This window comes from Trichosporon asahii, assembly GCF_000293215.1.
Source record: "Trichosporon asahii var. asahii CBS 2479 unplaced genomic scaffold scaffold00050, whole genome shotgun sequence".
Classification (NCBI taxonomy): domain Eukaryota; kingdom Fungi; phylum Basidiomycota; class Tremellomycetes; order Trichosporonales; family Trichosporonaceae; genus Trichosporon; species Trichosporon asahii.
Window position 1 is genome coordinate 1,474,077 of NW_014040874.1, and position 13,654 is coordinate 1,487,730.

At 59.6% G+C, this 13,654-nt stretch overlaps 6 protein-coding genes across 6 annotated transcripts; 5 read left to right on the plus strand and 1 right to left on the minus strand.

Moving 5' to 3' along the window:
- Window positions 1-285: 285 nt before the first annotated feature.
- Window positions 286-1,122, minus strand: A1Q1_01737 (uncharacterized protein; the record flags this gene model as incomplete). Its single annotated transcript, XM_014324776.1, has 1 exon — window positions 286-1,122. One exon carries the CDS (start codon window positions 1,120-1,122, stop codon window positions 286-288), a length of 837 nt encoding a protein of 278 aa, XP_014180251.1.
- A 1,573-nt stretch (window positions 1,123-2,695) lies between these two features.
- On the plus strand, window positions 2,696-3,001 carry A1Q1_01738 (uncharacterized protein; the record flags this gene model as incomplete). The annotated part of the gene is made up of 1 exon (XM_014324777.1): window positions 2,696-3,001. One exon carries the CDS (start codon window positions 2,696-2,698, stop codon window positions 2,999-3,001), a length of 306 nt encoding a protein of 101 aa, XP_014180252.1.
- Window positions 3,002-3,965: 964 nt separating this feature from the next.
- Window positions 3,966-4,262, plus strand: A1Q1_01739 (uncharacterized protein; the record flags this gene model as incomplete). The annotated part of the gene is made up of 1 exon (XM_014324778.1): window positions 3,966-4,262. One exon carries the CDS (start codon window positions 3,966-3,968, stop codon window positions 4,260-4,262), a length of 297 nt encoding a protein of 98 aa, XP_014180253.1.
- Window positions 4,263-4,579: 317 nt separating this feature from the next.
- A1Q1_01740 (uncharacterized protein) lies at window positions 4,580-8,961 on the plus strand (the record flags this gene model as incomplete). Its single annotated transcript, XM_014324779.1, has 7 exons — window positions 4,580-6,259; window positions 6,299-6,665; window positions 6,703-7,513; window positions 7,585-7,673; window positions 7,720-7,929; window positions 7,980-8,550; window positions 8,640-8,961. The coding sequence occupies 7 exons, from the start codon at window positions 4,580-4,582 to the stop codon at window positions 8,959-8,961; spliced, it is 4,050 nt and encodes a 1,349-aa protein (XP_014180254.1).
- Window positions 8,962-9,492: 531 nt separating this feature from the next.
- On the plus strand, window positions 9,493-10,134 carry A1Q1_01741 (uncharacterized protein; the record flags this gene model as incomplete). Its single annotated transcript, XM_014324780.1, has 1 exon — window positions 9,493-10,134. One exon carries the CDS (start codon window positions 9,493-9,495, stop codon window positions 10,132-10,134), a length of 642 nt encoding a protein of 213 aa, XP_014180255.1.
- Window positions 10,135-10,320: 186 nt separating this feature from the next.
- A1Q1_01742 (uncharacterized protein) lies at window positions 10,321-13,649 on the plus strand (the record flags this gene model as incomplete). The annotated part of the gene is made up of 5 exons (XM_014324781.1): window positions 10,321-12,478; window positions 12,522-12,830; window positions 12,880-13,115; window positions 13,206-13,376; window positions 13,422-13,649. The coding sequence occupies 5 exons, from the start codon at window positions 10,321-10,323 to the stop codon at window positions 13,647-13,649; spliced, it is 3,102 nt and encodes a 1,033-aa protein (XP_014180256.1).
- Between the last annotated feature and the right edge of the window lie 5 nt (window positions 13,650-13,654).

The window sequence follows — 13,654 nt, forward strand, 5'->3', positions numbered from 1 at the left end:
GTACGGCGATTGATAAAGAGACGACATGCGATCGGTCTCGGTGATGTGGTAGTCTGTAGGTTAATCTCCATCGGATGAATTTAACAGGTTCATGTGCCACTCGTGGAATGCGGGGACATGACGTGCTGCATGGTCTACGACGGACACTAGTCGATCCGCTGATCGGCGAATGCGCCGTCAGACGCACCAGCTGCGGGCGCCGTGTCGTGCGCAAGCGCCGTCGCCGAACATGAGGGTCGTCTGAATTCGTTAAGCTTCTTTTACACAGCGTGGATACAGTTTAGTCTACTTCGTCAGGTTCGCCCTGATCTTGTCGAGGTCCTCCTTGGAGAACCCAAGCTTCTTCTCCAGGTACTCGTCCCACCCGCCGTACTCCTTGGTGACCTCCTCCGTGACAAGGGTGAAGCAGTCCGGCGAAAGCGTCATGGCATTCAGATAGCCCTTATTCGTCAGGTCGGTGATGCCCCAGCTGGTCTTGAAGTGGTTCTCAAACATGAGGCGCGCGGGCTCGATGCCAATACGGGTCAACAGGTAATCGAACGTCCTATCCTTCTCGGGAGTTCCGGCGAGATACTCCAGGATCCACGCGAAGATGCCGGTGCGGTCGCGCCCGGCAGAGCAGTGGAACAGCATGGGGTCCTCCGGGTGGTCCCTGATGTGCTCGAGGGCGGCGCGGAAGGTACGGTGGTAGTACCGCAAAACGAGGACATATTGCTCAGCCCAGCCGATGGCTGAGCCGTTCTCACGCTCAAAGTCCTCAATCAGAAGCTTCTGCGCCTTCCAGCCGTCCTGCTCAGGGTCGTACCAGATGTTATCGACACCCTCAATCTCGGGGTCCGGACTTCTCTTGCGCTCGCCCGCCTTGCGAAGGTCAACGATGACCTTCACATGATCGCGGATCCACTGGTTCGCCTGGTCGCTCTCCACGATTTGTCCGCAGCGGAAGAACTTTCCCGCGGGAATAGGGCAGTTGGGGACGAGGCCGAGGTCGCGGAGGTTGATCAAGCCGCCGTCGACGAAAGGTGGGGAGGCAAGGGCGGTTTGAAGTTCATCGCCAGTGATGGGCGTGGCGACATCGCGGCGTGCGAGCTCGTTGAGAGCCTCGGGGCTGAGCTGAGTCATATCGTCTTGTCTAGCGATTGGGGGGCAACGTTGGCGACGGAGCAAGGTCTTGAAGAACGGCGCAACGATGTCGACGTTGTCCGAGTCCGAATCTGAGTCGACTCGGACACCCAGGGTTCATAGCCCGTAGGTCATCGCCAGCGCGAGTCGGTTATGTCCGCCCGGGTCGTGTCAGGCACGTAAACACGTTGCCGGGGTCTGAGCCCGTTTCGATTCACGCCCGCGCGACTTTTGGCGCCCTGCCCGAATCAGTTGTTCGCTCATCTCGATCTCTCTCCAACTTTACCTACACTCCTTGGGTCCCTCTCCTTGAAGATCATCACCTCAGATTCCTGCATATTCAAAGTCCTCTGTCGTCGACTTCGGATGAGAGTCAATGGACTCCGGTCACCGGATCTGTGGGTCAACGGATCGGTTTCCGTAATTTACACCTTCGCCCGCGATCCACAACTCACGCGGGCGTTGTGCTGACGGTGAGGAGTGACTCTGTACCCGACTCAAGGAAAGGAAGAGCCCAGAGGACTGACCCAATGACAACTAACAGTGTGCGGCGTTGACACATAGCTCACACGCAGCTCCTCCACCAATGCTCCAGGTCAAGGCATTATCGCGGGTTCGATCCCAGGGTACATCTGCACTGCCCTGTCGGCATCCGCCCAAGGGAACGGCACTCCCAGAGAAGGTTTGGAGGTACCTTGTCACTGGACGGCGTCGGCGCGGCCTGTGATCACCGTGCTTCAGCTGAGTTATCAGAGCCGCGCCATCGGCAAAGCTTCGCTCGTCTACGACGGCCGCGGAAGGCACATTCGGCGTGACACGTCGTCACCGACTATGATGCCACTGGCTGACGTCGAAAAGCTTAAGACGGAGTAGGAACGGATCAGGCCGTGCTTCCGCACACAGTTCCGGTGAATTCAATAGGTCGTAAAGCCCGCTGCCTGATCAACCTCGGCGGGTGACCCGGGCTACCTACCCAATGGGTCGCAAGGGAAGGTGTATGCTTAACCGCCTTTCGGTATGCGGGAAGACGTTCCCAGGACGGTGCTGCTTTGGGTCGCCAGGCCGCCCGAGAGTCCTTACACGGAACGTCGACAGTCAGCAGTTGTTTAGATACAGGGGACTGAGATGCCGATTATGTACGTTGGCCACAAGTATCCAGTCTTACGTCTACCAGCCCCCGACAACTCGAAGCTCTCTTTCACGCTGAAGCGATCCGGCGAGGCCGGAATTGCGTGGACGTGCGTGACATGAGTCGATCGACCGAGGTACGACTCTTTCTCACTCGCACGATTAGAGGTGTTTATGCTTCGAACCAGACCAATACCAGTCACATTTCCACCGATGGACTCACATCCCACTCTGCTTCGTCTCGTCGTCTTGGGCCGACGACCGAGTGTGTGATTCCTGCACGAGCAGGCTTGGTGCAGAAAGCCCAGTGCCGAATACGGGTATAAGAGCCCCTTGCCATCCCAGTCTCTTCACAGGCCAACGCCTCAGTCGCTTGATTCTCATTGGACTCGTTTCCGGGCCCTCGCCTCAACTAAACCCAACCACAAGCCCCTCGCTCCTCACGATGAAGTTCTCCGCCATCCTCGCTTTCGCCTTAGCCACTTCGGTCCTCGCCCTTCCCTCCCCATTAGGAATTAGGGATGAGCAGCCCGCCGACTGCGGCCTGGGGGCCGACCTCTGTACCGAAGTCAAGTCTTTCGGTCTCGGCTGCTGCCAGAAGATCGATGACCTCATGATCATCGTCGCCACAACTGGAGATATCTGGTACGGGCTCTGGGAGCAGGATCACAGCATTCAGAGCTGGGAGGAGTATGAGAGGCGCAAGAACCTGCTGGAGAAGTTGAAGGCGCACAAGGCGAGCTCCCAGTAGGCGATGAAACAGCCCCACGCCCCAACTCAAAGCACCCGCAATGGATCCCTCGCACAGCACATCCCGGCGATAATGTGGTCATGGCTGTGCATGGTCGGCACATTGCGATATGTACATCGCCATACTGCGACGTTGGTTATCATGCACAGCCTCACTCGACGAAGATGGATGGTTGTCACAGCTGGAGGTTTCATGACAATCACCTGACGGGTCGGAGTGCTTTACGACACAGCATCCTCCCCACACTAAATACTCCCCAGGGTGCACCGCAAATCAGTAGGCATAGAAGGCTCGGCTCTATCAGTAGGCATAGAAGGCTCTGTCAGTAGGCATAGATGGCTTGTCAGTAGGCATAGAAGGCTTCACTCAGGCCCGGTTTTGCAGGAAACAGGCTCGTTGGTAGAGCGATTGGGGCTTCGCTGCTCCCCTGGGTTAGTGGCCCACAGACGTGGCTCAGGTGCCAGCGTCTGGGCACTCCAGTCACAAGGCCGGGGCAAATTGTCTTGAGGCCTCCCAAATTCCCAGACGTTTAGAGGGAAAAGAACAGCGCGGCTCCCCAGAGGCTTGTGAGCTTGTGAGGCGTCAAGTTCTGTTTCCTGCTGAAGGCGGTTGCAGTGGTATCAAGTGATAGACTGATCGCAGTAGTGAAACACTATGCTGTGGTGCCGTAAACACCGCTTTACGCTGAGTTCGGGCGGCACCCCCGCCTGCAGTGATATCGTGCTCAGCCCTCACTTCATCAGTTCCGCGATCGGCCATGTTATCGACCGCCGCCCTCTTCGGTCTGGGATTTGAGAAAGAAGAGCCCGTGATAGTATATAAGTAGATGTTGGGGCGACTCATGCCAGCTCCAGACTCATCGCTTCTAATAACACCTTCGTACGAACTCGCCCACTTCTGCGAACCACCTAGTCCATCGACACAGACATTATCGCTTGTCATCCCAACCCTCACGGCCACCATCATGAAGCTCATCAATGTTCTTGCCGTTCTCGCCACGGCGTACTGTGCTGTTGCTCAGGTAGGCGCTGGCCAGGACGAAAACACCCACGGAGGCCTCGGACTTGAGCTCTGTAACCGTGTCCAAAACGAGGGCATGGACTGCAGCACGGACAGGGAGAGTCTCATCACTGCGCTCGGGACTGGAGGCTTGATTCTCCTTGACAAGGCTTCTCGGGAGGGTCAAGGACCAGGGACCCCTGACTACGACAAGGGAATGCGAATGCAGCAGCTCGCTGGGGACCTGCGAGCACGCGGCTAGTGATTCTGGGAACCGCCCTGCCGCAGGGCAAATGTTGTACAAATCGTAGAAGAGATGAAGTTTCTGTCTAGCAACTCCTCCAGAACCGTGTGCCGCGACCAACGTGGCCGGTATTGGTGTTGTCGGAAGTCACAAGCTGATTCGAATCGGGATGAAGGCCGTACTGTCCGTGGTACGCGCCTTTTTGGCGCCCTGACATCATCAGACCATGACACTCGGCGCACACCGACCACAGCCGATCGCCCTGGATCCTCCTCTTGACGACCCCGCATTCAGCATTGCGACTTCGCACTTCTCATCAATCACTCCTACATTTCATGACTCGGCCGCCTCCGCCGATTCTGCCCTTTCTGCCTGATGTGCAGGTAGGAGGTGCGCTGCCTGCACGGCCGGTGAAGATAGCCGCCTGGTCGGTGGGATCGACACGCCAGGTCGCCCTCGCCTGCGAAGACAACACCGTCTGGGTCACTACATCCTGTGTCGGCCCTTCCAACAGCCTCGTCCCCGATCTCTCGCTGCCTGAAGCCTATGCCTCGAGCCCTCGACCGGTTGGTCGCCCACGCGCTACGTCATCCGCCTCCTCCATTCTCTCCGGTTCTCGAAGGCCTTTCAGCCCATCATCCTCCACTCCCCGAGCTTCACTTTCCCTCACCTCCCCAACACTCACCTCCGTTTCCGACGCCACCGCTGCACCTGCCCCTCCGGATGGTCATGCCCATCGCAACTCCGTATCGGACCGTGCGGACCTGCGCGACTACCTGCGCGAGCAGGTTGAGTCTGACGAACGGTCCAGTCTCGGACTTGGACTCGCCGGACTGACTCGGCGCGGAATCCAGGTGCCCAGCCGAGATTCGTCAACACGGGGAGACGAGACGCCTCGTTCTTCTGCCTCCAACACGAGCAAGGCGGACTCGACCGGAACCGGTATCACGCATCGGCTATCCGGGTTGTGGGGCAAGAAGGATGACGATGACCTCGCAGCCAAGACGAAGTGGAAACAGGACGAGATGGCAGTGGAGGCCGAGATGGCGAAGGAGGAGGCTGAGGATGTCAAGGAGAAGGACGACCTTGCCGTCATTGCTTCGAGAGCAGGCAAGGAGGGCGCGGGCAAGGAGAGCGGGTCTTCGTCGTGCCCGACACCTCGACTCGGCGACGACGCCAAGCCACCAGTCCGCGTCGTCCTGCCGAATCCCGAGCGAGGGGCCATCATTGACGTTGCTGTGATGGAGGACGTGGGTTGTCTCGTCGTACTGCGAGACGTGGGCTTGCTCGACATCATTTCGCTGCAGACGCTCGACCCGGTGTCCGCGACGAGCCTCGACTTCGTGTCCGTCGACGGCAAACTGCCGAAACTCACCCACAGCTGGCTCTGGCGGGGGGTCCACCTCGCCGTTCGTGAGGAGGGCACCTTGTTAATTGCTCATGGCGAGCCGTGGCCAAGTCCATGGCCGAGCCCGAATGGCGACGTAACTCGGGTAGTCATGCTGAACGTCCCCGGCTACAAGTGCGTCGCCACGTTAGAGCTGCCCGGCATTGGTGATGTAGGCGTCACATCGGGTGGAGAGTCTAGCTACCTCCTCCACTCGAGCGGCGAATCTCTGACCTCGTATCCGATCAACTTCCCGTCATCAGCGCCTACGAGTCGCTCTCACGCCCCGGTGTCCCCCCACGACAGCCCGAAACAGCGTAGCGCGAGCGGACCCGCCAGTCCATCAACGTCGGCCGGATCCTCGCCCTATCTCCGGCCTGATGGGCAGCGGAGACCAGGTGCTTTAGCTTCGGTGCGCGCGACGAGTGCTCGACATGAGCTGGGCCTGGCGAAGCTCCTCGGCAACAAGAAGGTCGCTGAGAGGGACCACGCTAACAGCGTTCACGAGCCACCGACAGCCGGCGTTGAAGCAGGCGTCGAGGTACAGAGAGACGGGGGCAGCCTGTGGGATCGCATCCTGCTGCACGAGAATGGTCAGGGTCTTGGCCTTACGGACAAGTATATTGAGGTGAGCTGGTAGGCGATGAGTTCAGTTGCTGACTGACAGGCTTTCGACTTTGACGGAAAGAAGCTCCACGTCCGAGGCGAGATCGTGCTCGACGCGGAGGCTGCCAAGATCTCTGATGCTGTATTCACGTCTGGGTGGCATGACGTTTGCATCGTCACGGAAGCCGACACGCAAGTCTACAGCCGCCAGGGTCCGCTGCAGCCGAGCTTGAAGTGGACCCCTAGACGGACATTCCCTGCTGACTCTGCTTGCATTTCAAGCGGAACGCTGTATGCGACTGAGTCAAGCGCCGTCATCAACGTCGACCTTGGGACATTGGAACGAAAGACAGAACAACGGTTAGAACAGCCCACCGCCGGCGATAACCTGTGCCCGTATGGGCCGAGCACTGTTTTCGTCGCCGATAGTAAGCTTTTGGAACTTGGGGGTTAGCTAACGCATAGATGACGGATGTGTGGCCAGCCAGACATTGTCCGATTTCCTCCAGGAGAAGGCTCCGGTACACGATGAGACGGACATTGACCGGTTCCCTTCCCCGGTGACGTTTTCCTGCGTTATTCCCTCGCAATACGCCGAGGGCGGACATCTCTTCGTGGCCGGTGACGCCGATGGATCCATCCGGTTGTTCGACGCATCGCCGCTCAAGCCACGAGGCACATGGACATTGTTCGATGACCCGGTGCGCTCAGCGACACTCATTGATCCCAACTCCACGAAAGCTGGGAAGCTCGCTGGCAAGCTGCTCTGCACTTCGGAACGAGGAACAGTCGCTGTGCTGGACTTGAAGGAGATGGACGACATGTTCGTGATCCCCGCTGCGCGCGCTCCGATGACTCGCATCTTTGTCGGCGGCCACAGTATCCTGCTGGCGTATGAGAACGCCAAGGCTCGAGTATGGAACTTTGAGACAGGCGAGTTCCGTCGATCAACTGGTCTCGACGCGGCGGACGACATGCTCAACGTCGGTGACTGGGTCGAGGTCCGGTTCTACGACCCGCCAGCGATTGATGGGCCCTTGACCAAGGTCAATGGCCCGACGCCGCTGGGTTCCAATCTCGGCCGATTGCTTCAGCTCGACTTGCGCCAGCTGGCGACGTGGCTCAATGCGCATCCGGATGACAATGCCTTGGATGTCTGCCGCGGCCTGCTGTCGGTTTTCCTAACCTTCGGCATCAACGCCGGAATTGACGAGGTCTGCGAGAGCAAGCTGGGCATCAAGCCGCCGAAGCAGGCAGTCGCAGTGGGGCTCGAAGGGTGAGCTGCTGTAACATCGCCAAAGCTAACGCCAGGCAACACGGGACATCCATCTTGTCGTATGCAAACAGCCTCGCTGCGTGGAAGATATCTGCCACCGCTACAGGACTGCGGCAGCTCGCGATTGTGACGCTCCTGCGCCCGTTCATGGAATCTCCACGTGAGACTACCATTCCGGAAGTGTGCTAATGTGTGCTAATGGACAGAATACGAAGACAGTGCGGCAGACGTCGTCGCGTACTACTCCGCATGTCTTCCAGAGGATACAGTGGAGGCCGGAATTGATCTGTTCGCCGGATACTACCTCGACACTGCCGTGGATGTGCATCAATCAGCTCGCATGCTTTTCGGTGCTCGATTGAGCAGGATGCCGAACGAGGATATCGAGAAGCTCGTCGAGGCGAGACAGGATCATTGTGAGTCTCTCCTCGGGCGCCTCACTAACTCATCACAGTGCCCACTCGAGTTTCCGCTGATCAGGCTATGTCTGAGGCGTCTACTCAGGCTCTGACGGTCATCGGTGGCATTGCCATCCACCGCTTCGCGTGCATGAACCCCACGGCACTGAAGGATGCGGCTGCGTCGATTGAGCTATACCTGAATGACCCGAAGTACACGCATGTCGGGCTCGCCATCGAGCTCTGTTCGAAAGGCTTCACAACCTGGCAGACGTACCTGGACCCCATGGACCTGTTGCGGCGGCTGTTCTACCTCGCAACGCACAAGGATTCATCTCTGCCGAATGCGGCTTCGGTTGCGGCGCAGGCGCGCCTGGCTGTACTGAATGTTGCCTCCTCGAACGCCCCACTCTTTATGTCGACGCTGAGCCAGGACATTATGGACGCTAAGACCGTCGACGACCGCACGGCTGTCATGAAGTTGTGCGTGTTCATGGCTCGCCGCCGCCCAGCACTGCTCGAGAATGGCCTTCCCCGCATCTGCGAGGCGGTCGTGAAGAGTCTCGACCCAAACGTAGGGAAGATGCGCGACGACGTCTGGCAGGCCGCGACCGTGATCCTAAACGAGCTCGTTTCAGCGTGAGTGTTTTCAAAACCACACTTGTGTGCAAGGCACATTGGTGCCGCACCGCCTCCACGAAGGCACAATCAGCTGATCAAACCTGCAGGTTCACCACAGTCGACTTCTGTGCGCACACTCAGCGTCTTGCCGTGGGCACGAACGAGGGCGCAGTCATCATGTATGACCTGAAGACTGCATCGCGGCTGTATGTGCTAGAGCCGCACCACAAGGCGGTCAGCGCCGTGTCCTTCGCGCCCGATGGGCGGCGACTCGTCACTGTTTCACTCGAGGAGAGCGATGCGACAGTCTGGAAGGTCGGCTCCAGCATTAGCGGCTTCTTCAATGTCGGCGGACCGCCGCGGCAAGGCGGCAAACCCGGCGAGCCATATCGCCGCATCCCCTTCGTCCGCGCCGATGATGGTGAGTAATGACGGGGAGGGGAAGTGATCTCACATCCGTGCCTGGCCTGGTGTATCGAGTGTGGCACTGGGAACAGCAGGGGCAGATTCGAGACCACCATCAGGGTGGAGTCGAGACCATGACTGACAAGCAGAACCTCTCGGAGACGTCGGAGCCCTCAGCGACGTACGGGTTTCGTGGCTCGCGAACCGGCAGGCGCGGGTCTCGATCGGCGCTACGACGCTTACGTTCGAAACAACATAATCACATCACATACTGCGAAACCTCGATCAGACCTCGATGTCAGGAGGAAGTGTAATGCATGCTTAATCATTGCCTCACCTAAGTTTCAGAGACTTCGCAGTTTTCACATTTACAGCTTGGTCGATCTCCGCGCAAGTGGCGACACAGCGGTGGCACAGTGCGAGCTTCACACCTTCGAGGTGCGCTCTGAGCAAGCACTCCATCGACCGGCCTCACGCCCGCTAACAGCAGGATGTAAGTACTTAAGAGCTGGCGCCAGTGGCGAAGAGACCTCCCCACAAACACTCTCATTCAGCATGCGTTCCCACATTGCGCTGGTCGCTCTCCTTCCCCTCCTCGCTTCGACCTACGCTGCGCCGGCCGGCCCAGTGCGCCGCGACGAGTCCGTGCCCGGTGACCCACTGCCCAAGGCCGTCTCGGGTTCCGATACCCCCCAGCCCCTCGAGAGTCCCGGCGACCCTCAAGACTCCACGGATCTCCATCAACTCTTGTCATCCGACGACGACTTCTACAAGGCTCGCTTGAAGAAACGCGCGTACGAAGGCTCTGTCTCTCCAAGGCCGTACTTCGACAGGCTGACGGCTGCTGCACCCAACTACGCGACTTCCGCCAAATACTACGACACTTCCGCCGAACACGCCGGCACCCCAACTCCAGATCTCAAAGCACGCTTCTCTTACATTGGGTCCTACGATGGCGGGTCCTATGCTGGAGGTACTCCCAACCCTGGCGAGCCCACCCGCGCCACCGGTTCCGCCGATGGCTATGGGTACGCTGCTGGTGGTTCAGCCTACGCCACCGGCTCGATCGGGCCGCGTGCCCTCTCGTCCGGCGGCTACTCCGCTTCTGCTGGTGCCTCTGCCTCCGACGAATACGCTCCTTCCGGATCCTACTCTGCAACTGGCGCCTCTGCCCAAACTGGCGCCTCTGCTTCATAAGGCGCCTCCGCCCCGTCTGGAGCCCCATCCTCAGCCGCGTCTGGTGGTGCCGCCTCTTCAGCTGCGGTTCCGTCCTCCGCGATTGCTTCTTCTGGGGTCGCCTCGGCGGCGGTGTCCTCTGCCCCTCTGCCCTCGGGTGCGGTGCCATCTGCGCCTCTTCCCTCAAGCGCTTCTGCAGCCTCTTCGATGCCCGACTCGCTTTCGTCAACCGCCGGCACCGGATCGATGGGCTCTTACGCCGGCTCGCCGACTGGTTCGACCGCGTCTGGCTCTGCCTCTAGTGTAAGCGTCTCACTCGGCAGCATGTCCGGCTCTGACACTGCCTCGGTCACCACTATTCCAACCTCTGCTTCAGCCTCCGGCAGCGCTGGCGGGGCGGGTATTGGTGCGTCTTCTAGTTCAACTCCCGCTTCCGCTGCTGGATCAGGCAGCATGCCAGGCGCCGATGGTGAGGCCCCCGCGGACTCTTCCGGCTCGCTCGACACAGGCGGCGACTCCGGCTCCGAATCTGAGTCCGACTCTGGCTCTTCCTCGGGCTCAGGCAACAGCTCTGGTGACGGTGGCGTGTCCGCTTCAGCCTCAGGCTCTGGCGCTGGTTCTGGCAGTGAGACCTCCTGGGGCTGGTCCTCTGAGGGCTCTGGTGCCTCTGCTGGTGGATCGGCCACCGCTACCGCCACTGCTGCCTTTGGTGATTCGTCCTCGGGCCCCGACTCGTACGACAGCGTCTCTGACTCCGCCTCCGCCGACTCTTCGGCTTCCGCTTCTGCCGCTTCAGGCAGCGATGATTCAGGCTCCGCTTCTGGTGCTGCCTACCCCACTGGCAGCGTCGGCGGTGACACTACTATCTTTAGTACCTCCGCCTCCTACGGTGGTTCGGGAGCCTCCGCCTCTGTGGCCGACGCCTCCGCTTCGGGATCATCTAGCGGATCCGAGTCTGAGGCTTCAAGTGCTGCCTCGTACAGCGAATCTGCATCGGCGTCTGCTACCATGGGCGGCGGCGACTCGGACTCTGGCACTGCAGACGACTCAGGCTCGGCAGCCGGAACCTCAGCCACTGCTTCGGCAGACAGTGGTGGCTCCTCGGAGCACCCTGCCAGCGGGGACGGTGCTGCTTCGGGAGACGCTTCGGGCGACTACGGCGCGAGCGGTACGTCTGCTACTCCCTCTGCTTCGGCCGGTTCTAGCGATGATGTCTCCTCCGGTGCTTCCTCCACAGCTTCGGCATCCTACGACACTCCCAGCGGCGACTCCTCCGATTCGGGTGACGAGTCCAGCTCTGGTTCTATCCCAGGGGACGACTCAGCCGCTGTTTACGCCTCCGACAGCGCCGCCGCCGCATCGGAAGCTTTCGCTACTGGATCTTCTTCTTCTGAGTCATTCGGCGACTCTGGATCGAGCGAAGAATCTGATGAAGGCGAGTCTGATGGCGACGAATCGGGTGACTCCGACTCGTCTGATTCTAACTCTGATTCTGCCACCCAAGAGTCGTCTTCTGGTGAAACCGGCGCCTCGGATGCTTCCCCGGCCGCCGATCTGACCTCTGGTGCCCCCGATCTCTCCCTCAACGGCACACTTTGCCTCAATGTGACCAACTGCACCGCCAATGCGACTGGCATTCCCTACCCCAACGCTACTGCTGTCATCGACGACGGCGCCTCTGGCTCTTTCAGCAGTGACGAGGGCTCTTCGAGCGCTTCGGGCTCCGGCGAGGAAGACTTCTCCGGTTCTGCCGACGGGGGCGAGGGCGATGCCTCCAGCTCCTCCGATTCTGGCGAGAATGATCCCTCTGCTTCCGAGACCGGTGATGAGGGCTCCTCCGCAGCCTCTGACGACTCCAGCTCTGACCCGTCCGCCGAGGAAGGCGCTGGTGGCGAAGACTCCGCCCGCAAACGCTCTTTCAGCCATTCCTTTCGCTCCATCCTTCCATTTCCCGCTCAGTTTTTTCGGGATTCCTTTCTGAAGTCCTTGCCCCGTGCGACCACGTCCTCCGCTCACCGGTACAACCGCATCGCGCGCCGCAAGTCTAAGCACAAGGACAACGGCGGAGATCAGGTGCCGCTCGATGATGGTTCTGGCGAGGGCGCCAACGGAGCCTCTACTTCTGCTTGGTCCCCTGACTCGTCGGCGTCCGCTGCTGGCGGTGCCAGTGAGTCTGGCTGGAAGCCCGACAACCAGGCTTCCGCGACTTCCCCTGGATCGGCGGCTGCGCAGGGTTCTTCTGGTCACGCGTCCACTCCATCAGTCTCCGCTGAACACCCATCTTCCTCCTCCGGCTCCCTCTCCTCGTCAGGATCTGGTGGCTCGACCAAGTTTTCTGCCCCTCACCACGTCATCTATGCGAACAGTGAGCTCCTTGCATGTCCCTTCTCTTAGCTAACAATCAGAAGTCTTCCCTGGCGGAGGCAACAAGCCTCCCACTGTCGAGGAGCTCGGGCAGTACAACCGTTTGATGCTCGCCTTCCTCACCACCAAGGGTCTTGACGCATCGACTGTGCAGACTTGGGTAGATCTCGACGAGGCCACTCGCAAGCAGACGCTTGACAGCTATCACGAAGCCGGCATCGCCGTCATGCTTGCCGTGTTCGGTGCCGAAGACAAGCCCACGACCTCAGGCATCAGTCCGACGGAGTTCGCCTCCACCGTCGCCGACTACGTCAAGAAGTATGGCTTTGACGGTGCTGACATTGATTATGAAGGTGAGTTCCTTTCAGACTTATGGGGCTGCAACAGCTTAGCTGACAACAGACTTCGATGCCGCGGACGCTGGCAAGTCTGCTGCTTGGGTGACCGAGTTCCACAAGGCGCTCCGCTCTAACCTCGGTCCCGACTATCTCATCTCTCACGCGCCCATCAGCCCCTGGTTCCAAGGCAGCGCATACCCAGACGGCGCTTATGAGACCATCTTCAAGAACATCGGGGACGAGCTCGACTTCTTCAACCTGCAGTACTACAATGCTGAGGACAACTACAAGGACTGCAAGGTGAGTTATGTCGCTCTCAGATTGATGAACTGACGCCAGTCTCTCGTCATGGACTCTGGATCCACGTACCCCGGCACGGCGGTCAAGCAGCTCAACTCGATGGGCATCCCCTGGGAGAAGCTCGTTATTGGCAAGCCGATAGCATCGGGCGAAGCCAACACGGGCTATATCGAACCAGCTACGCTTGCCAAGTGTATCGCCGAAGTCAAGTCGCTGGGTGGCCAAACGAACATCATGTTCTGGCAATGGAGTGCGGAAGTTGTGAGTGAAAGCTGGCAAATCCCGTAGGTTCCGACGAGCTAATAGCAGAACAATGTCGAGATTCTTAACACGGTTATCGGCGGCGCTGGCGCTGGCGATGCCTCGACCGGTAGCGACGTCGACAGCACCTCTTTCCCCAAGGGCAGTGGGGCTCATGGCGACGGCGCAGAATCTCCAACGGGAGCTAGCTCCGCGGCTTCCTCTGGCTGGACCGGAGAAAGCGAGGGTTCGGGGGGCGACGGTGGAGGCTCTTCAAACTCCGCCGAGGAGTGACATCC